This window comes from Mus musculus, chromosome 7, assembly GCF_000001635.26.
Source record: "Mus musculus strain C57BL/6J chromosome 7, GRCm38.p6 C57BL/6J".
Taxonomy (NCBI): domain Eukaryota; kingdom Metazoa; phylum Chordata; class Mammalia; order Rodentia; family Muridae; genus Mus; species Mus musculus.
In genome coordinates this window covers 5,323,829-5,347,198 of record NC_000073.6, presented here as the reverse complement: position 1 = coordinate 5,347,198, position 23,370 = coordinate 5,323,829, and the positions used below count along the sequence as shown (strand labels likewise).

Genomic DNA, 23,370 nt, shown 5'->3' with positions numbered 1-23,370 from the left:
ATCCTTTTTAATAACTTTTGGTTGCAAGTTGATTTTATTTGATATTAGAATGGCTACTCCAGCTTGTTTCTTGGGACCATTCGCTTGGTAAATTGTTTTCCAGCCTTTTATTCTGAGGTAGCGTCGTTCTTTGTCACTGAGGTGCATTTCCTGTATGCAGCAAAATGTCGGGTCTTGTTTATGTAACCAATTTGTTAGTCTATGTCTTTTTATTGGGTCCACTGATGTTAAGAGATAGTAAGGAAAAGTGATTGTTACTTCCTGTTATTTTTGTTGTTAGAGGTGAAATTATGTTTGTGAGGCTATCTTCTTTTGGGGTTGTTGAAAGATTACTTTCTTGCTTTTTCTAGGGTGTAGTTTCCCTCCTTGCTCCTTGTGTTGGTGTTTTCCATCTATTATCCTTTGCAGGGCTGGATTTATGGAAAGATAATTGTGTAAATTTGGTTTTCTCATAGAATATCTTGGTTTCTTTGTCTATGGTAATTGACAGTTTTGCTGGGTATAAACTGGGCTGGCATTTGAGTTCTCTTAGGGTCTGTATGACATCTGCCCAAGATCTTCTGGCTTTCATAGTCTCTAGTGAGAATTCTGGTGTAATTCTAATAGGTCTGCCTTTATATACTATTTGACCTTTCTCCCTTACTGCTTTTAATATTCTTTCTTTGTTTAGTGCATTGGTGTTTTGATTATTATGTGATGGGAGGAATTTATTTTCTGGTCCAGTCTATTTGGAGTTCTGTAGGCTTCTTGTATGTTCGTGGGCATCTCTTTCTTTAGATTGGGGACATTTTCTTCTATAATTTTGTTGAAGATATTTACTGACCCTTTAAGTTGGGAATCTTCGCTCTCTTCTATACTTATTATCCTTAGGTTTGGTCTTCTCATCCATTGTTTCCTGGATTTCCTGGATGTTTTGGTTTAGGAAGTTTTTGTTTTTTGCATTTTCTTTAACTGTTGTGTCAATGTTTTCTATGGTATCTTCTGCATCTGAGATTCTTTCTTCTATCTCTTGTATTCTGTTGGTGATCTATGACTCCTGATCTCTTTCCTAGGTTTTCTAACTCCAGGATTGTCTCCCTTTGTGATTTCTTTATTGTTTCTCTATATATTTTTAGATCTTGGATGGTTTTGTTCATTTCCTTCACCTGTTTGATTGTATTTTCCTGTACTTCTTTAAGGGGTTTTTGTGTTTACTCTTTAAGGACGTCTACCTGTTTACCTATGTTCTCCTGTATTTCTTTAAGGGAGTCATTTATGTCTTTCTTAAAGTCCTCTATCAGCATCATGAGAAGTGAGTTTAGATTCCAATATTGCTTTTCAGATATGATGGTGTATCCAGGGCCTGCTATGGTGGGAGAATTGAGTTCTGATGCTAAGTAACTTTGGTTTCTGTTGCTTATGTTCTTATGATTGCCTCCTGCCATCTGATTATCTCTAGTGCTACCTGCCCTCACTACATTTGACTGGAGCTTGTCCTTCCTGTGATCCTGGTTGTGTCAGAACTCCTTAGAGTTCAGCTGTCTCTGAGATCCTAGGTGTGTCAGAGCTCTTTGGAGTCAAGCTGTCTCTGGAGCACTGAGATCCTGTTGTGACCAAGCTTCTGGGATCCTGGGATCCTGTGGTCCTGTGGTCCTGGGCATGTTAGAACACCTGGGAGTGGAGCTTCCTCTGGGTGTTGTGGGACTGGCTGCAGAGTTCATGCCCAAAGTTCAAAAAGTATCTTCTTAAAACAGTTTCAGCCACACTCCAGTTGTCAGACCTCAGCAGAAACTTTAATCTCAGCTCGCAGGAGGCAGAGACAGGTGAAGGTCTTAAGTTTGAGGCCAGCCTGATCTACGTAACAAATTCCCGGCCAGCCAGAGGTATACAGTGAGATTCTGTGGTGTTTTTTTTTTTTTTAAGTCAAAACCAACCCAAGCCAAAACATCAAAAAAGAACTGGTTGCCTGCAGCAATCAAGCCTGTCCCAGTTCCAGGTTGGGGGAAGGAGGGCACCTTTACTATGTTTAAATATGCACCTTGTATCCCTGATCTCTCCAAGATTTTAACAGAAAAGGGTGTTGGATTTTGTCAAAGGAATTTTCAGTATCTAATGCGATGATAATGTGAGGGTTTTTTTTTTCTTTCAAATCCATTGATGGATTTACATATGTTGAATCATCCTGCTTACCTATGATGGATCTTATTTGATCATGGTGGATGATGTTTTTTACATGTTCTTGGATTTCATTTGATTTGAGTATTTTATTGAGTATTTCGAATCAGTGTTCATAAAGGAAATTGGTCTGAAATTCTCTTTGTTGAGTCTTGATGTGTTTTAGTTATTGGGGAGACTTTGGTCTCATAGAATGAATTAGGTAGTGTTCCTCCTGGTCCTCTTTTGTGAAATAGTTTGGGAAGTATTAGTATTAGCTCTTCCTTGAAAGTCTGGTAGATTTCTACACTAAAACGGGCCTGGGGTTGTTTGCTTGTTTGTTTTGTCTTGTTTTTGTTTAAGAGATTTTTAATGATGGCTTCTATTTCTGTAGGGCTTATAGGACTGTTCATAGTGTTTACCTGATCTTAATTTAACTTTGGTAAGTGGTTTCTTGATAGAAAATAGTTCATTTCATTTCGATTTTCCAATTTTGTGGAGTACAAGCTTTTGCCATAAGACCAAATGATCCTTTGGATTCCCTCTGTGTCTGTTGTTACATCCCCCACTTCATCTCTACTAATTTGGATACTGTCTCTCTGCCTTTTATTTAGCTTGGCTAAGGGTTTGTCTATCTCGTTTTTATTTTCTTTTGTTTTTTGTTTGCTTGTTTCTCAAAGAACTAGCTCTTGGTTTCATTGACCCTTTGTATTGTTCCTTGTTTCTAATTAATTGATTTCAGCCCTGAGTTTATTTCCTACCACCTACTCCTCTTGACTGTGTTCGCTTCTTTTTGCTCAAGAGCTTTCAGGTGTGCTGTCAAGTTGATAGTATCAGATCTCTCTAATTTCTTTATGAAAGCACTTAGTGCTATGAACTTTCCTCTTAGCACTGCTTTTTCTGTTTCCCATAAATTTGGGAAAGTGCCTTCATTTTCATTATATTCTAGAAGGTCTTTAATTGCATTCTTTATTTCTTCTCTGATCCAGTGATCATTGGGTAGAGAATTGTTCAGTTTCCATAAGTATATGGGTTTTCTACTTCTGTTGTTGAACTCCAGCTTTAATCAATGATTGTCTGATAAGATAGTAGAGGTTATTTCAATGTTCTTGTATCTGTTTCGATCTTGGTGAATGAATATATGGTCCGTTTCGAGAAGGTTCCATGAGGTTTTGAGAAAAAGGTGTATTTTGTGTTTGGGCAAAATGTTCTGTAGATATCCATTCAGCTCATTTGATTCGTAAGTTCTGTTTCATTATTTCTCTGTTTAGTTTCTATTTTGATGACCAGTCCGTTGCTGAAAGAGAGGTGTTGAAGTCTGCCACTATTAATGTGTGGGGCTTGATGTGTGATTTAAGCTTTAGTAATATTTATGAGTGTGGATATCCTTGAATTTGGAGCATAGATATTCAGAATTGAAACTTCATCTTGGATGTTTCATTTGAGTATGAAGTGTCCTTCCCCATTGCTTTTAATTACTTTTGATTGAAAGTATTTTCTTAGATATTGGAATAAATTTGTCAGCTTACCCCTTGGGTCTGTTTGTTTGGAAAACCCTTTTCCATTTCTTTACTCTGAAATAGTTTCTATCTTTGAGGTATGTTTCTTGTATGCAGGAGAATGATGGATTCTGTTAGCCTTTGTCTTTTTATTGGGGAATGGAGTCCATTGATGTTGAAAGAGATTAATGGCCAATGATTGTTCATTCCTGTTCTTTTTATGTTGGTGCTCTGTGTATGTGTGTGTATCTGTGTCCCTTCTTTTGGTTTTGCTGGTGTACAGTTATTTTCTGTCTTTTCTTAGGTATGGTTAACCTTCTTATGTTGGAGTTTTCCTTATTATCTTTGTAGGACTGGATTTGTGAATAGATAATATATTTGTTTTGTCATAGAATATCTTGTTTTCTTCACTTATAGTGATTAAAGATTTAGTTTGATATAGTATTCTGGGGTGACATCTGTGGTCTCTTTAGAGTCTCCAAGACATCTATCCAGGCCCTTCTGCCTTTTAGAGTCTCTGTTGAGAAGCTGGGTATAATTCTGGTAGGTCTTCCTTTATGTTACTTGGCTTTTCTCCCTTGATGCTTTTATTATTATTATTATTATCATTATTATTATTATTATTATTATTATTCATTATTATTATTATTTACAAATCAAATGTTATCCCCCTTCCTGGTTTCCCCTCCACAAACACCCTATCCCAACTCCCTTCCCCTCCTTCTTCTATGAGGGTGCTCCCCCACCTCCCCACCCACTCCTGTCTCACCACCCTAGGATTCCCCTATACTGGGGCATTGAACCTTTATAGGACCAAGGGTCTCCCCTCTCATTGATGTCAGATAAGGCCATCCTCTGCTACATATGCAGCTGGAACCATGAGTCCCTTCATGTGTATTCTTTGGTTGGTGGTTTAGTCCTATGGGAGCTCTGGGGTGGGGGTGGGGTTCTGGTTGGTTGATATTGTCATTCTTTTATGGGGTTGCAAACCCCTTCAGCTCCTTCAGTCCTTCCCCTAACTCCTCCATTGGATCCCTGTGCTCAGTCCGATGGTTGGCTGCAAGCATCCACATCTGTATCAGTCAGGCTCTGGTAGAGCCTCTCAGGAGACAGCTGTATTAGGTTCCTGTCAGCAAGCATTTCTTGGCATCAGCAATACTGTCTGGGTTTGGTAGCTGTGTATGGCTTGGATCTCCAGGTGGGGCAGTCACTCGATAGCCTTTTCTTCAGTTTCTGTTCCACTCTTTGTCCTTGAATTTCCTTTAGACATGAGTAATTCTGGGTTAAATTTTTGGAGATGAGTGTGTGGCCCCATCCCCCAACCGGGGTCCATGCCTAAGTACCTTGCAGCTTTTAATATTCTTTCTTCTGTACACTTAATAGGCTTTTTGTTGGGCTTTTTCCATTAACTTTATTCACTTTATATCCCAATCGTTGCCCCCCCATTCCAGGTTCCCTCCTCACACAGTCTGTCCCCCTGCCCCTTTCCCTTCTCCTCTGAGAGGGTGGAGGCCACCAGGGTATGTCCCCACCCTGGCACATCAAGTCTCTGCAAGGATAGGCACATCCTCACCCATTGACATCAGACAAGACATTTCAGCTAAGGAAATGGATTCCAGAGACAGGCTTGATCCAGTTGTTGAGGGACCCACATGAAGACCAAGTTGCATATCTGCTACATATGTGGGGGGGTGGAGAGGCTCAGTCCAGTACATATATGCTCTTGAGTTCATGGTTCAGCCTCTGAGAGCTCCCAAGAATCTAGGTTAGTTGACTCTTTTAGTCTTCCCGTGGAGTTCCTATCGCCTTTGGAGCCCTCAATCCTTCCCCCAACTCTTCCATAAGAATCCCAGAGATATGTTCAGTGTTTGGCTGTGGATATCTGTGTCTGCTTCAGTCAGAGTCTGGGTGAAGCCTCTCAGAAGACAGTCATGCTAGGTTCCTATCTACAAGTATAAATTAATAATATCATGGATTGGGGCTTACCCATGGATGTGTTTCAAGTTAGACTGGTCATTGGTTGGCCATTCCTTCAGTCTCTGCCCCATCTTTGTTCCTACATTTCTTGTAGACAGGTCAAATTTTGGGTCAAAAGTTTAGTGAGTGGGTTGGTGTCCTTATTCCTCCACTGGGGGGCCCTGTTTGGCTACAGGAGGTTGCCTCTTCAGGTTCTGTATCTCCACTGATAAGAGTCTCAGAAAAGGTCATCCCCCTAAACTCCTGGAACCCTCCATCATCCCAAGTCTGTGGCACATTCTAGAGATGCTCCTCACTCCCACACTCCCACCTGCTGCAGATATCCATTCATTCTCCTGGCCCTAAAGCCATCTTTTCTGTTTCTCAAACCAATGACACCCCCCATTCCCCTCCACATACCCTCTTCCACTCAGTTCCCTTCCTCCACCTGCCACTTATGACTGTTTTATTCCCACTTCTAAGTGAGATTCAAGCATCCTCGCTTGGGCCTTCCTGCTTGTTTAGCTTCTTTGGTTCTACGGAGTATATCATGGGTATCTTATACTTTATGGCTAATATCCACTTATCAGGAGCACACATCATGTGTGTCCTTCTTGGTCTGGGTTACCTCACTCAGGGTGATATTTTCTAGTTATATCCATTTGCCTACAAAATTCATAATGTCCTCATTTTTAATAGCTAAATAATATTCCACTGTATAAATGAACCACATCTTCTGTATCCATTCTTCAATTGAGAGACATCTAGGTTGTTTCCCAGTTTCTGGCTATTATAAATGAAGCTTCTATGAACACAATTGAGTATGTGTCTTTGTGGTATAGTGGGACATCTTTTGGGTATATATGTCCAGGAGTGGTGTATTAGTCAGGGTTCGCTAGAGTCACAGAACTTATGGGTAGTCTCTGTATAGTAAAGGAATTTATTGATGACTTACAGTCTGCAGTCCAACTCCCAACAATGGTCAGTAGCAGCTGTGAATGGAAGTCCAAGGATCTAGCAGTTGCTCAATTCCTCATGACAAGCAGGTGAAGGGGAGCAAGAAAGTTTTCCTTCTTCCTTATATAGTCCTTATAGTATCCTTATATGGTTTCCAGCAGAAGGTGCAGCACAGATTAAATGTGTGTGCCACCACACCTTTAATCCCAGATGACCTTGAATTCAGAGATCTCCCTGTCTTAATTGTCTGGAATCCATATGCCTCAAGATCTCCATACCAAGATCCAGGTCAGAAACTTCTATCTCCCAGCCTCCACATTAGGATCACTGGTGAGCCTTCCAATTCTGGATTGTAGTTCATCCCAAATATAGTCAAGTTGACGTCCAGGAATAGCCACTACAAGTGGTATAGCTGGGTCTTCAGGCAGACTATTTTCAATTATCTGAGAAACCCCAAATTTGATTTCCAGAGGGGTTGTACAAGTTTGCAATCCCACCAGCAATGGAGGAGTGTTCCCTTTCTCTACATCCTTACCAGCATCTGCTGTCACTTGAGTTTTTTAATCTTAGTTATTCTGATGGGTGCAAGAAGGAAATCTCAGAGTCATTTTGATTTGCATTTCCCTGATGACTCAGGATGTGGAATATTTCTTTACCTGTTTCTCAGCTATTTGAGATTCCTCTATTGAGAATTCTGTTTAGCTCTGTACCCCATTTCTTAATTAGGTTATTTGGTTTGTTGCTGTCTAACTTCTTGAGTGAGTTCTTTATAAATTTTGGATATTAACCCTCTGTCAGATTTAGAGTTATTGAAGATCTTTTCCCAATCTGTAGTCTACCATTTTGTCCTATTGACAGTGACCTTTGCCTTACAGAAACTTTGTAGTTTCATAAGATTCCATTAATCAGTTAATCTTAGAACCTGTCCACTGACCTATACTGTTCAGGAAATGGTCTCCTTTGCCAGTACATTAAAGGCTATCTCCCACTTTCTCTTCTATATGTTTTGATTATTATGTGCCGAGAGGATTTTCTTTTCTGCTCCAATCTATTTGGTATTTTCTAAGCTTCTTGGATGTTTATAGGCATTTTTTCGTTAGGTTGGGGAAGTTTCCTTCTATAATTTTGTTGAAGATATTTTCTGCACCTTTGAGCTGAGAACCATCTCCTTCTATTCCTATTATTCCTAGGTTTGATCATTTCCTAATGTCTCAGATTTCCTGGGTGTTTTGTGTCAGGAACTTTTAGATTTAACATTTTCTTTGACTGGTGTATGCATTTCTTCAATCATATCTTCTACACCTGACATTCTCTCTTCTATCTCTTCCATTCTGTTGCTAATCCCTTTGTAGTTCCTGTTCTCTTCCCTCTGTTTCCCAACTGCAGGATTATGTCTGTATTTTCCCAATCTGTAGGTTGCCATTTTGTCCTATTGATGGTGTCCTTTGCCTTTTCAATTTCATGAGGTCTCATTAACATTTGTTGATCTCCTATTTCCATTTTCAGATTGTAAATAGTTTTATTCATTTCCTTCACATATTTGTGTTTTTCTGAATTTCTTTAAGGAATTTATTCATTTCCTCTTGAAAAGCCTCTATCATCTTTATGAAGTTGGATTTAAGGTCAATTTCTTGTGCTTCAGCTGTGTTATGCTATTCAGGAAACAATAATAAATATTTGAAATATTCTTGCCAAAAATTACTTGATGTCATTGTTGTTTTCAGAACTTTGATTATAATATTTCATTTTATATGTATATTCAGTCACATTATCCAACATGATTAGATACCATTTTGATAATTACTTCTCAGGAGAGTGGAGGGGGGAAATGAAATAACACAAGGTACATATGTGCATATTTAATGTGAACAATGTAATGAACTTGGAGATAAGTATATATACCCTGAGGCCATCAGCAGAGGCTTTATCATGAGCATAACCATCCTCTCTTCTACATGAACAGTATTGAAAAATCCATTTATATTGTCTGTAACACTTTACCTCTCTCCTGGGTCCGTGGCAAATGAAACTACCTTGCCATTCAACTGTTGCCAAATTCTTACTTAATAATGTTACTATGTAATGCCTGCTATAGGGGATTGCTCTTGAGAGTCTTGGGCTTTTTAATAACATGTAATCCTATAAAACTCTATGATCTGTTTTGTTTCTGTTCTCAGTTAGAATTCCTTCTCCATGTGGTTTTGTCTATAAACATTCATGCATACATTCACCTCATGTAGATTCAAAACTCGGTCTTACTGTATAGACAGCATAAGGTAACTATGTATCAGCATAAGGTAACTATGTATCAGCATAAGGTAACTATGTATCAGGTTGTTATGGAGACTTACACCATAGATTTTATCAGCTTATTTATACATTGAGCTTAAAAGTAATTGGTGATTGGTGATCTCTTAGGCACAGGAGACTGGCACTGTAGATTTTTTCATAAGACTTGAGAGTCTCGCGTGTTTTCAATGGGACCAAGACTCTCAAATTAATCCCTTAAATTAAGTGAAGGAATGGAACTCTATGTGCACTTTACCATTATTAGGAATTTGCTCCCTTTTGGCCATTTACATAATTTTATTCTTTTTAATTAATTATTTTATTTACATCCCAAATTTTATTCCCCGCCTCCCCCCCCCCAAATTCTTCACCCCATCCCCTTCCCCCTTGAGGGGGAGGAATTTGCTGTTAAAGGGGCAGGAAACTGTGCTGATGACCCCTGCTATGGCAGAAAGGTTACCAGTATTTGAGTTAAGAAAGCTGTCTCATTGACCCTATTTTCCCCCACAGTTCTCTAGAGCTGAAAGCTCGGATCTCACCTGTGGGTCAAGATGGAACATTTTGATCCCCTGGGTTTCAACCTAAAAGACGTCCTGAGAAAGCTGGACAAGACTGAGTTGAACAATTTCAAGAGAACATTGAGGAGCTGTTCTCTGCCAGATACAATGAAACAGATCAACAAGCTGACAATGGACCTGGCTAATGGAGCTCAGCTAGCAGAAATTCTCACAGACCACTGCCCCAGTGCTTGGATAAAGAGAGTCACCGTCCAGATCTTAGAGGAAATAAACCGTGTAGATCTAGCTGAGTTAGTAGTAAAGCAAATCGAAGGTGAGCAGAAAATATTTCATACTGTGTCCTAGAAAAGAAAAATTGTCTTAAAGGGTTTTGGATATGTACAAACATCAGGCATGATGGGTAGCACCTTAATTCCAGTGCTAGGGAAGCTGAGGCAAGAGGATTGTTTAGAGTTGTAGACCAGCCTAGACTATATGGTAAGTCACTGTCTCAAAAATAAAAAGACTGAGTAGATAAAGTGCTTGCCATGAAAACATGAATACCTGAGTCTGATCCTCAGGATCATATCATCTTTAAAAGCGAAGCATTATAGCACACATGTAATGCCAACTGTAGAGAGGTGGTGGAGAGAGGACCCCTGGAGCTCTCTGGAAAGCCAGCCTAGCCTTCTTGCTGCTGAACTCCTAGGCAATTGGATACTCTGCCTCAGAAACTAAGGTGTATAGTGCCTGAAGAATGACCCCTCAAGGTTATCTTTTTACCTACACACACACACACACACACACACACACACACACACACACACGCCCCCCACATGCCTACACACACACATACATGTGCCCACACAGACACAGGCACAGTTGCTCCCTATGTATATGAAATATGAAATGCAGAAATAGCATTGAGCTTTGCAGAGCTATTCAGAGCACAAGTGCTATAGCTTCACTGAGTCTGAGGAATATCTGTCTGGGGTTTTTTCCCTTCCAAGGTCTGATAGCATGTGAGGTAACTACCGAGAGCTCCTTCTCATGGTGTCCTTAAACTGACGCTGTTTATGTACAATTTATTCACAATCCTGTTTTTATTTTCTAAGACTCAGTTTTAGATTTGTGTGTGTACATGCATGTGTGTGTGTGTGTGTGTGTGTGTGTGCGCGCGCGCGCACGCGCGCGCATGTGTCTGTGAATATCATGTATGTGCAGGTATCAGCAAAGGCAAGAAGCAAGAGGCAAGAACCCTTGTAGCTCAAGTTCCAGGCATTAACAAGGTCCTAAACATGCTTGGAACCAAATTCAGATCTTGGGGAAGAGAATATGTGCTCTTAACTGCTGATCCATCTATCCCAACCATGACCTCAAATCTTTAGATATTATGAATGATGATAAGTTAGAGTATTCTTTCCATTTTGTTTTTAATACTAACTTAGATTTCCTTCTCCTGGTGGCATGTAAATATCTGCATACATACATGGCCATACTCTCTTACAAATGGATACCTCTACCATTCTTTAGGTCTGCAGCCTAGCCTACTTTCTGTTGAGCTCCTGGCTAATAGGAGATTCTGCCTCAGAAACTAAGGCATATGGTGCCACCAGTATCACTAATGGGAGCATTCTCTCATCTTTAGTGGCATCCCTGGTTCCCTCCTGTCACTTCCAAATTCCCGTACTGGACAGCAGCACACTACCTCCCTCAACTTGTAACTTTCAAATGGCTGTAGACATGGTCAGATGTCTACAATGAGATGAAATCTCCTGCAATGGAGACCCTTTGTCTTATGCTTATTCTTGGAGATGTCCTAAAAATTCTTAAGGTACACTGACATGTAGGATATGTGATTGGGGATAAATAATAAAATGTTAGTGTAGGGCTTCACCTAGGCATGGAAACTGAGAGCTTTATAGCTCATCTTCAAGATGGAGGTAGAGAAAGAGCAAGACTGAGCCTGATGCCAATTTTGAAACCTCAAAACCCACCCCACCCCCGTGACACATCCTACAAATAGAGCACACCTCCTAATCCTCTTTAAACAGTCCATCAGCTGATAACCAAACATTCAATACATTGAGTATACAGGGGCCATTCACATTCAAACCACTATACACATCCCTTTTCTAGCCTCATAATACATTCAGAAAGCAAGGTGTTACCCACAGAAGAGTTGAGCCAGAGTGAAAGACAGCTGGAATACATCTGGGGAAACATGCAAATTTCGTCTACCTTTTTTTTTTCAGAAGCAGTATTAAAGGTACCTGAGGAAAAGGTTTCTTCTAAACCAAGTAAGTTCCTTGTGGATAATTTTTATTCAAGGGAGATGTGAATGCCTTAGGATTCCTTTTTAAAATATATGAGTCTGTGTTAAAACACCAAAGGATATGAAAAGATGGCCACTAAGTTCTGGCCTGTCTCATGTCGAGCACTGAGTAGTGATAAGATAAGCTCCGGCAAGGTACTGTCTAATAGGAGCCAGCAGGTACATATGAGGGTGGGGAGAAGTAAGCTGTTCCTTATCCAGGGAGGTGGGCTGGGGCTTGGGTTTCCTTTTTCTTATTTATTCTTTTTATTTAAAAACTTTATGTGTATAATGCATTTTGATTGTATCCACCCATATTCCCTGCCCTGCCGTTTATACACTCTCCATTTTCCACACTGACCTTTTTTATTCTACTGTTCTCCTCCCACCCACCCCCTTCCCACAATCATTCCCCCTTCCCCCTCTCTTCTCTTCTGAGTGGGTGGGGCTCCCCCTGGAAATCTTCATACCCTAGCACTCCCAAGTCTCTGCAAGGCTAGATGCTTCCCTTCCCACTGAAGCCAGACAAGGCAGCCCAGCTAGAAGAACATATCCCACAGACAGGCAACAGCTTTTGGGATAGCCCCAGGGCCAGTTGTTTGGGATTCACATGAAGACCAAGCTGCACATCTGCTACATATATGCAGGGGGACCTAGGTCCAGCCCATGTATGATCTTTGTTTTGTGGTTTGGTCTTTTGAGAGTCCCAAGGGTCAGGTTAGTTGACTCTGTTGGTCTTGCTGTAGAGTTCCTATACTCTTAGGAGCTACAATCCTTCCTCCCATTCTCCCATAAGAGTCTCTGAGCTCCATCTACTATTTGGCTGTGGGTGTCTGCATTTGTCTGAATCAGCTGCTGGATGGAGCCTCTCAGAGAACAGCCATGCTAGACTCCAGTCTGCAAGTGCACACTAAAGTTCCTTTAATAATAATAATCCTTTAATAATCCTTTTTTTAAAAAACCCTTTGAGTCATCCTATTGTATAAGTAGGGGTTTAGAACTGTCTACTGGAGCATGGGTATCCTATCAGGGTTACATCTTGGTTCTGTTGTTGTTTTTACATCCCACTCACTGCCACTGTCACAAAGTCCCTCTTCCCATTCTCCCTCCTCTTCTCCTCTGAGAGTGTGGCCCACCCCCTGGGTATCCCACAACCCAGGCACATCAAGTCTCTGCAAGTTTAGGCATATAACTGGTAAGTTTAACTAGCATTGCTTAAAGGAGCATGGATGAGGGTCTCTGCAGGAACATAGGCACCTTACCAGTAGGTACATCAATGAAGAAAAATTGCTCCCTTGGGATGGTATATTGACAGGCCCAATCTTATGCAGTTAACTACTTATGCTAAGACTTCAAGTGTACACCAGCCTTGTTATGCCTGGAGCACAGCATTCTCCTCCTTTCTGGATCTTACATTCTTTTCCATCCCCTCTTCTTCAATGTTCCCTGAACCTTGGAAGAAGTGATAATGAGTGTCCATTTAAGGCTAAGCATCCGTCAGCCATCATTTAGTATCAGCACTTACTTATAAGTCTGCTGTTCATGACCATTCACTGACAAAATTTGACCTAGACCAAAGTTCAATAAGCTATAGTAGCCTGAATGCCAAATATAGAACCACATCATCCCTACTACCAAAATCCCTACTACCACCCTCAAAATCATGGGGAGTTTGAACTTCTGTGTCAGTAACAAGCTTTTATATGAAACTTCTTAATTTATGTTTTACTTCATTGAGACAGGTTCTCACCATATAGCTCAGGCTGACTCTGAACTCAAAATCCTTCCATCACAGCCTGCCCAGTGCTGACATTATGGCCATGTGCCTCTGTGCCCATGCCATCAAATAGATTTTGTATGAATACAGATGCCTATTTGCTTTTAATACCTGTGGCTGCTTTACCGCAGAAGTGGAAATGTACAAGGCATATGAGTTCAAAAGCAGAAACTATTTACTGTCTGGTCCTTCAAAGGGACAACAATTAACCCTGGCCATCTTAGTTTCTTTTCCTGTGGCTAGGACAAAATATCTTGACAATGGTAACTTAATGGAAAAAGGGTTCATTGGGGATCCTGCAGAAAGCTTGCTAGTGCTTTTAGGAATGTCCTTGTGTATTTCTCTTCCTCATACCACAGAATATCACATGCTGTGTGACACTCTGGTCAGGATGGTGCTTCCATAAGAGATGATAGGAGTGAAAAATCCCATCTGGTGACAAAGATATTTTAGCACAGCAGTGCACAGAGTATCTCATGTTAGGGATGGTTCTGGCATAAGTAAACCTATCCTATTACCAATAGAATTAAAGTATAGAATATACAGTTTTAGGTGCCATGGCATTGGTAATTTATCATACCATTCATTTTATTCTTACAATATATGCCTTCTAACTAGAAAGGGGTCTGTATGCATACAAGACCATGTGTACAGAAGTGTGCATGTGGAGTGGTATGTGATTTTAATCATGTGAATGCCCAAATATGCATAGATCATGGATTCATACAGTGGCAAATGAAAGATGTCTCTCTTTCAGGAGAACCCTCGGGGACACTAACTTTCCCATGGAATTTTGTTCAAGGAGCTAAAAGGCCAGGTTAGTTTTACAGCATTCACTGGTACTGTAAGCTAAGCAAAGCCCACCTCCTCCTTCCACACTTCTTCGGAAAACTACAATTTGTCTCCTGCTGCTTCTACCATTTTATTTTGATAATGTCATAATGAGCATTGTTCCTACATTACACCAGCCCATCCATCCCTCTCCACTTTGAACTCCATTCCCCCTCCCCTCTCTAGTTCATAATCTTTTTTATTATTTTTAATATTCCCAGTTCAAAATAAACAATTATTCATTTTTATATTTTTTATTCTTCTCTCATACCACACATTCCCAACTGCAGCATTCCCTCCCTATGCTTAGCCCAGTTCCTCTCTAGTTTTTGTTCCCTTCAAATCCCACAAACAACCACAGCATGTATGCAGAGAACCTAGTACAGACCCCTGCAGGCTCTGTGATTGTTGGTTCAGTCTCTGTGAGCTCCTATGAGGCCTACTCCGATGATTCTGTGGTCCATGTTTCCCAGGTATCCTTCATCCCAGGTTCCTACAATCCTTCTTCTCCTATTCCATAGGGTTCCCCAAGCTCTGTCTTTGGTTTTGGGTCTCTGCATCCATTCACATTAACTGCCAGAGGAAGCCTCTCTGATGCCAACTGGGCTGTGCACTAATGTATGAGTTTGGGAATAATTTTATTAAACATTTTTGTGAGGAGGAGGGGTTCGTCAGTTGTGTTTAGTCTTGTTGCAGGAAATATTTTAAAAAGGCACCATCATGCATTATCACTGGCTACTCACTGTCCCCAGCAACCTTGCTGCCTCCATGGCTAACCCTATGCAATGACTTTCTACTTCAATCTCCTTAGGGTTTTCCATGGTTGCCCATCTCATGGTTCTCTTGCTGTAGATTCTGCTCACATTTCTAGCCCTGGTAAAATCAAAACTCTAGAGGCTTGTAATTTATCAGTCAGATTTATATTAGTAAATTCTCAACCCACAAAATGCCCACACAATGAACTCAAAACTCAGTTGATATAAACACAGGCTACACACCTAGATAGGGCAACCACACCCTACTTATAATTTAATCATCTATTTAAGAAATCCCCAATACTTACAGCTCCCAAAACTATGTGGTTCCTCTTCCTCTCCTATAGGTTCCATCTTGTCTCTTCCTCTCCTTTCCTCCTCCTCTCTCTCTACTCTCTGTTCTCTGTACTCTCTGTACTCATCTCTAAAATTCTCAGCCCACCTTCCTTTTCCACTGCCCAATCACAGGCTTTCACCTTATCTTGTACCTGCCCTCACCTGCATATAGACAGCAATCCACATAGTCTTTTCCTAGGTCTCTGAGCCATTCAGCTTCCATTTCTGACCATCCAGGCAGTGTCAGTCATGGGCTCCTTCTCATGGCTTGGCCCTCATATTAGACCAATGATTGTTTGGCCATTCCCACAATCTCTGAGCCACCATTGCCTCAGCATATCTTGCTGGTAGAACAGGTATGGGTTGGAGGTTTTGTGGTTGGGTTGGTGTTGGTCCCACAACCGGGAGCACTCCCAGGTTACCAAAGATGGCCAGATCAGGCTCTGTATCCTCTATTACTAGGAATTCTCACTATAATAACACTCTTAGATTCCAGGGAGTTTCTGCTGCAATAGGTTTCCACACAGCCTCCTAAATGCCCCCTTATTCTGGTCAATCTTCTCCCAGTACTCTTTCCCCTCTGCCTTTCTGATTCTTTCCCATTCCCACCCACCCACTGGCAGGACACTTGAAAACTCTATCTCCCCTTCCCAGAAAGATCTGTGTGTCTTGTTTAGAGCCCCCCTTGTTAATACTTAGTCTCTCTCGGTCTGTAGATTGTAGTGTGATCTTCTTTGACAGCTAATATCCACTTATAAGTGATGACATATCATGTTTATCTTTCTGGGCAAGGGATGTTATTTTTTTATCTTAGCAACACACCATGTATAAATATAATTTATTTTCTTTATTTAAGTTCTTTGGTTAAGAAACATATAGGTTGTTTCTGGTTTCTGGCTGTTAGGAATAAAGCTATAATGAACATAGTTGAGTAAGTGCCTCGTGGTAAGATGGAGTGACCTCTGGGTGGGTATAAGCCCAGGAGTGATATAGCTGGGTGTGGAAGTAGAAGTACTCCCAATTTTATGAGTAACCATCACATTGATCTCTATATTGGTTGAGCAAGTTTGTACTCCCACCAGTAATAGTGGAGTGCTTCCCTTCCTCCACATCCTCACCAACACAAGCTATTGTGTGTTATTGATCTTAGCCATTCTGACAGGTGTAAAATGGAATCTCAAAGTAATTTAATTTGCATTTCTCTGGTTGCTAATGATGGTGAACATTGGTTTAAGTATTTCTTGGCCACTGGAGATTCCTCTATTGAGAATTCTCTGTTTAGCTCTGTACTCCATTTAAATTGAATTATTTGGTTTGTTGCTGTTTAGTTTCTTGAGTTATTTATATACTTTGTATATTAGCTCTCTGTCATATGTGAAAAGAATGTGCCTGTGCTTTCAGTTGTCTAGTCATCTCCTATGCTGATACCCTCAAGGCTATTTTTAATTCTTTCAGGTTCAAAGTGTCTGTCCCTTCTTCCCCTTCACCTCTGAGAAGGAGGTGTAGTTTAGAGACATGAATAACTACTTCCACTTCCTTAGGGCTATAGGTCTATTTAAATTATTTGATCTTGATTTAATTTTGGTAAATGGTATCTGTCATTTTCTTTTAGATTTTCCAATTTTGTACAGTTTTGTTTTTTTGTTTTTTTGTTTTTTTTTTTGGTTTTTTGTTGTTGTTGTTGTTTTTTTTTTTTTTTTTTTTTTTTTTTTTTTTTTTTTTTGGTTTTTGGTTTTTCGAGACAGGGTTTCTCTGTGTAGCCCTGGCTGTCCTGGAACTCACTCTGTAGACCAGGCTGGCCTCGAACTCAGAAATCCGCCTGTCTCTACCTCCCAAGTGCTGGGATTAAAGGTGTGTGCCACCACGTCCGGCCAGATTTTTAAAGGGAGCCCTGATGATTCTTTGGATTTTCCCAGTGTCTGTTATGTCCTCCCTGTCATTTCTGACTTTGATGATTTAGTTTTAGTTAGTTTGGATAAGGATTGTCTATCTTGGTTTTTTGTTGTTGTTGTTTGTTTTTTCTCATTTCATTGATTCTTTGTATTCTCTCTCTCTCTCTCTCTCTCTCTCTCTCTCTCTCTCTCTCTCTCTCTCTCTCTCTCTCTGGAGACAGGGTTCTTCTGTGTAGCCTTGGCTGGCCTGAAACTCACTCTATAGGCTAGGCTAGCCTCACACTCAAAGTACTTATCTAAATCCACATCTTGAACTCTTCTCTAACAGTTTCAGAGTTTTGTATTGTCTATCTCTAATAACAATTTTTAATAATTTCATTATTCCTTTGAGAATTTCATAGACTTCATTTTGATCCTATTCACCATCCTTACCCAACCTGCTCCCAGATCCTTCCCAGCTCCTCTATGACAATTTGAATAAATTAACAAGAGAATTTAAGCATTCTAAACAAAGAAGTTACTTTTCCATAGTAGAAAGCAATTTTCCCTAATTTTCATTTCCTTAGGCTAAAATAAAAAGGGGCTACTGAGATGATTCAGCAGTAAGAAAAGCATGCTGTTCTTGCAAATGAGCTGAGTTTGGATCCAAGAAGCCCCTATCAGGCCACTCTCAACCACTTGTTAATTCCACTCCAGGGAATCCAATGCCCTCCTCTGGCATCTATAGGCACTGCACTCACATGTCCATATCCGCACACACTCATAGGCCCACACTGAAACCCTTTTAAATGCTTTTTAATTGGACTCTTTTAAAATCTTGCTGAAATAAACTTGGATTGAAGTTGCTCTTAAAGAGCTGTGTTCTTCATTTCCCTTTTCTACTTTATACAAGATAATTTTTCACAATAACCAACTGTGTTCTGTCTATCCTCCCCCCTCATTGGTGGTCAAGAGGACAAGCAAAAAGAGGAATGGAAGACTAGATACACAGCTAAATGGAAGCAGAACTTCTGGCCTAAATGCAATAAAGAAATCTATGTGGTTACCGAGAGCTACAAGACACTCCTGGCATTGTGTAACCCAAAGATAGAAACCCCATTTGCTCATGCAATTGTGCTGCATGGCCCTCCAGGCTCTGGGAAAACCACAATGGCAAAGCAGCTAATGTTAGAATGGTCAGAGAGTAAGCAGGCCCAGATTTTCTCATGTGCCTTCTACATCAGCTGCAGGGAAGTAAATAATACTAAACCTTGCACTTTTGCCCACCTCCTCTCCATGGACAATCCCTCCTGGAGGGACTGTGTGATTCGAGATCTAATCCTGGGAAAGGAATTCTTATTTGTGGTAGATGGTTTTGATGAGCTGACATTCCCAGCAGGAGCTCTGATCCGTGACCTTTGTGGTGACTGGAACACAGTGAAGCCTGTAGAGGTCTTACTGGGCAGTTTGCTGAAGAGGAAGATGGCACCTCATGCCACCCTGCTGGTAACCACACGGACACAGTCTTTGCACCAAATCTTTGTCATGATGGATCAGCCACTACTAGTAGAAACTCTGGGCTTCTTGGAGCAAGAAAAGCAGGAGTACTTTCAGAAATACTTTGAAGATGAGGAGGGTGAGGAGGAGGATAAAGGTGAGGGAAAGGCACTTAGAGCTCTCAAGGAAGTGAGATGCAATGCTGATCTATACCAAATGGCCTCACTTCCTACTGCATGTGGGATATTCTGCCTCTGTCTGGAGCTAAGGATGAAGAAGGGGGAAGACCTGTCTCTGACATGTCAGACATACACCTCTATGTTCCTGAACTTCCTGTGCGAAGTCTTCTCATCAGAAACCTGTGAGGACCATCTCAATGAGGAATTCCAAATCTTATTCAAGAAAATATGTATCCTGGCTGCCAATAGTCTCTTGGAACAGGTGCCCATACTCTGTGAAGAAGACTTCTTGACATTAAAATTGAACCTAAACAATTTGCATCCCATGGTGTGCAGGCACATCCTCTTTAAGGACAGTTCCAGTACACACTGTCTCTCTTTCATCTGCCTCGGTATCCAGCAACTCCTGGCTGCAATAATATTTGTTCAGGAGCTTGGACAGGAAAGCAAGGGTGTCTCTAAATATAGTATACAGAACATGCTTTCAAGGGAAGCAAGATTAAAAAACCCTGACCTGTCTGGGCTGCTGCCATTTGTATTTGGCCTCCTGAATGAGACTCGTATTCAAGAGTTGAAGACTACTTTTGGCTGCCAAATATCAACTGAGGTCAAGAGAAAATTCCTGGAGTGTGAGTCAGGGGAAAATAAACCCTTACTATTACTGATGAATATGCAAGAAATCTTGTCCTGTCTCTATGAATCTCAGGAGGAGGGGTTTGTGAAGGAAGCCATGGTCCTCTTTGAGGACATCTCCTTGCATTTGAAAACCAGCACTGACCTCATTCATGCTTCATTCTGCCTCAAGAACTCTCAGAACTTGCAGACAATGTCCCTGAAAGTAGAAAAGGCGGTCTTTCCAGAGAATGTTGCTGCACTAGAGTCCACAGCTAAGCATCAAAGGTAAGAACCCTACTTCCTTGCATACTTCTTAATAGTACTTCTATCCTCCAACTCATCCCTTGTGTATTTAATAATAAGAGGCTGAAGTCTCTCATTCTCTATAGGTCAAGGTTGGACATTTTGTACCTGTTCAACTTCCTTCCTAATTAATAATAAAAGTGAAAATGATGATATAATTAAGGACGCCAGCCTGAGAGTCAAGCATCTTAGGTCCTATGGTCTCCTCTGCTCTGGTTAGCATTTGTTTTATTGCTTTCCCTACAGCATTTGCATACAGAGTGGATGCTCCTGACTATACCCCTCCTCTCTCTGCCCACCTTTCTGCTGAAACCCTGTTATTCATGGGTGTCCTCACTTCCACTTTTACATCACATATGTTTTTATTAAACTTGTTTATTAAGTATGTGTGTGCAAAAGTCAGAGGATAGCTTATGAAAACCAGTTTTCTCCTTGAGTCTCATGTATCCTAGACATTGGATTCACCAGGCTGGGCAGCAAGCACCTTTCCCCAGTGAATCATCTTGACTGTCCTCATGCTCTATGTGCTCTGTTAAAGCCTTTTTTGCTTTGTAAAATGAGATTTTATTAACTATGTTCCACTTGAAGGCCTTACTCTGTATTACTTTCAAATATAAAAACTATTTGCCATATTCACCAGTGAGATCAAACACAGCTCCTAATGAATACTCCAAATGCAAACTACCATTGAGCTAAAGCATCACATCTCTGAACACTATTCTCTAAATAATCCTTAAAGCATTTTTTTTTGTTTTACCCACTTATAGATGCTTCTCTACTTTTCCTAAGTGTCCAACATCATTAGCCATTATGAAAATGGAAATTAAATGTATTTTGAGGGCCTGGAGAGACAGCTCAGCAATACGAGCACTTGCTGGTCAGCCAGAGGAACTAGTTTCAATTCCCAGAACCTTCATGGTGATTTACAACTGTCTGAAAGTCCAGCTTCAGGGACCAGAGTACTCGCTTCTTGCCCACATGTACACAGGCATTCATGCAGGCAAAAGCTCACACATATAAATCATAAATTTTCAAATTCATACATTCTCCCCTAACATGCCCCAGCTTTGTACTTTTCTCAACCTTAAGCAGTTTCAATAGGAATATTTGCCTTTTTTAAATTGCTGTTTATGAGAGAATGTTAAGTAATTGCCCATCTGATTTAGCTTACTTTGCTTTATACAATGTCCTTTGTGTTGCTGCAAATGACTAAATATTATTGTTCTGTAAATAAAAATGAAATCATAACAGTTCCAGGAACACAAATAACATTGGAAATTACTAACCAAAGAAGGCAGATTCAGAGCTAAATACTGTGTTCTCTCTCAAACAGATTCTAGATTTTAATGTTTGTATGTATGTATGTATGTATGTATGTATGTATGTATGTATGTGTATATATATGAAGAAGGTTAGGTTATGAAATTACTCAAGGCTGTACTGATTAATTTTCCATGATATAAATGTAAAACTAGAGTCCTCTGAGAGAAGAAAGCATCAATTGAGAAACTGGCTTGTAAGCAAGTCTGTGGGATATTTTTTGATTGATATTGATATGGGAGGGACCAGCCTACTGTGGGTGGTTTTATTCTTAGGCTGGTGTTCCTGGAGGGGGGCATATTAGAAGATAGATCGAGCAAGCCAGTAATCAGTGTTCCTCCATGGCCTGTACTTCAGTTCCTCAGTCATGAACTGTGATCAGGAAGAAAAAGGCAAAATAAAACCTTTAACTCCACAAGTCGCTTTTGGTTATGATATTTAATCACAGCAACACAGAAGCAAAGTAGACCAAAGGCTATGATATGGGAAGATTTCCTTAAGAGAAAAAGGACTACAGATAATAGAATATATGTTGCCTGAAAACATAAGTGGATCAGAATAAAGCAGGCAGGTGAGTTGAGGTAAACCAGAAAGAACAAAATATACAGGGAAATGTCGAAGCAACAACCCATCTGGATGCTGATACAATAGACAAACTTCAAAAGCTTTTGTGGAAACTATGAAGATGGCTTAGTCCTTACAGCTCAGTCCTTAGATCACTTACAGTGAGGCAAGTGCAAAGACCTGACTTTAGGTCCTCAGAACCCACACAAAAACACAAGGTCATGAATGCCTATAACCTCGGTAACAGAAAGATGGAAGGTGGAGACAGGCAGGTCCCTGGAAGCTTAAATGTCTGATGGCCTCGCCTCCTTGGTGCAATTGCAAACCAGTGAGAGATTCTGCCTCAAGTAAAAAGGTAGAAGGTGCTGGAAGATTCACGGGAGCATGCAAGCACACATGAATACACAGAGAAATAAAAATTGGCCTCTTTGTTTTTTGTAGGTCCCCGGATGAACAACGCATGTTAACTTTCTGGACAGACTTTTGTGACACATTTAATTCAAATAAGAAACTGGTATTTCTAGACATCCATGAAAGCTTCCTCAACAGCTCTGCACTGGAGATTCTTTGTGAAAAGCTGCCCTCTGCTTCCTGTTGTCTCCAGAAAGTGGTGTAAGTAGGAGCTGATCTCTAGAGGAGAACCCCTGACCGTACAACCAAAGCACTCACAATTATAGAGTAATGGGAAAATCCTCAAACTCATATCCCAGACTCAAACCAGGTATCCAAGACATAGGGAATTTAGATAGCCCTGCCATTAATTTTATCTAGAGAAGAATCACAGAGTAACTGCAATATAATGCAGGAGACAGTTTTGACATTCATAAATACCATAAGAGAAATCAAGATGCCCAGGTATCTTGACTCCTACTATGGCAACCATTGGGCTCTAAATAGAACAGAGTCCCCAACCTCTGTGAGAACTTGAGTGGTGTATTTGTTGGAGGGAGGAAGGTTGGCCTACATATTTGTAGAATGGTGAGCAGTATCCCTCCCTAACCTCCACATGCCAGATATCAACATCACTTTCTGCCTTCAGTCATAAGATACCTCTGTGCCTACAAGTATCCAAGTATCATTTGGTGTCCCTGGGAGACACAGAATCATGACAAGCTGAAAGCCACTAATGTAGAAAGAATGAGAGCAATGTGCTTGAGGCATGAGCATAGAAAATCAACTGGGCAGTGTGTGTGTTCATTACCAAAAACATGTTACTGAAAATGGAATAAAATTAGTCATGTAAAAATATTGGCAGGGAAAAGGTTTAAATCTGTAACTTAAACGCATGAGGGCAGAGTGTGGGAAATGTTTCACTCTTACTTGGGGTTAATCTGTAGATTGTGTGCCTAGAAGATTAAAAACTAGCAAGATCTAAGTCACACGGGTTTCAAGGACTTCAGATAGTTTCTAATGAGAAATGTTGGACAATAAAAACAAAGCTTGAGTTGTGATGAGTAAGATCTGGAAATAGCATATGCTATAGTGTTATTATAATATCAATATTATATACTCTATATTTGCTGAGAAGAGTTGAGAGTGGTTTGGAGGGGGGTTGTTTAGGTGGTATTTTAAGATGGGAGTCAATGTAGCCCTGATTTTCCAACCGCTCATCTATAGACTAAGTTGGTTCCAGACTTCTGATAATCTACCTGTCTCCCATACGATCAGATTACACCA

The 23,370-nt window shown here is 40.5% G+C and overlaps 1 protein-coding gene across 1 annotated transcript in view; it reads left to right on the top strand.

Annotated features, from left to right (window-relative positions):
- The window catches only part of Nlrp2 (NLR family, pyrin domain containing 2), a 52,489-nt gene that overhangs the window by 3,837 nt on the left and 25,282 nt on the right, over positions 1-23,370 (top strand). Inside the window, exons 2-6 of the mRNA NM_177690.3 lie at positions 9,345-9,665; positions 11,587-11,631; positions 14,180-14,239; positions 18,189-19,791; positions 22,135-22,305. Coding sequence (NP_808358.2) covers positions 9,386-9,665; positions 11,587-11,631; positions 14,180-14,239; positions 18,189-19,791; positions 22,135-22,305 — 2,159 coding nt within the window. The 5' untranslated portion in view covers positions 9,345-9,385. The remainder of the gene's footprint in view (positions 1-9,344; positions 9,666-11,586; positions 11,632-14,179; positions 14,240-18,188; positions 19,792-22,134; positions 22,306-23,370) is intronic.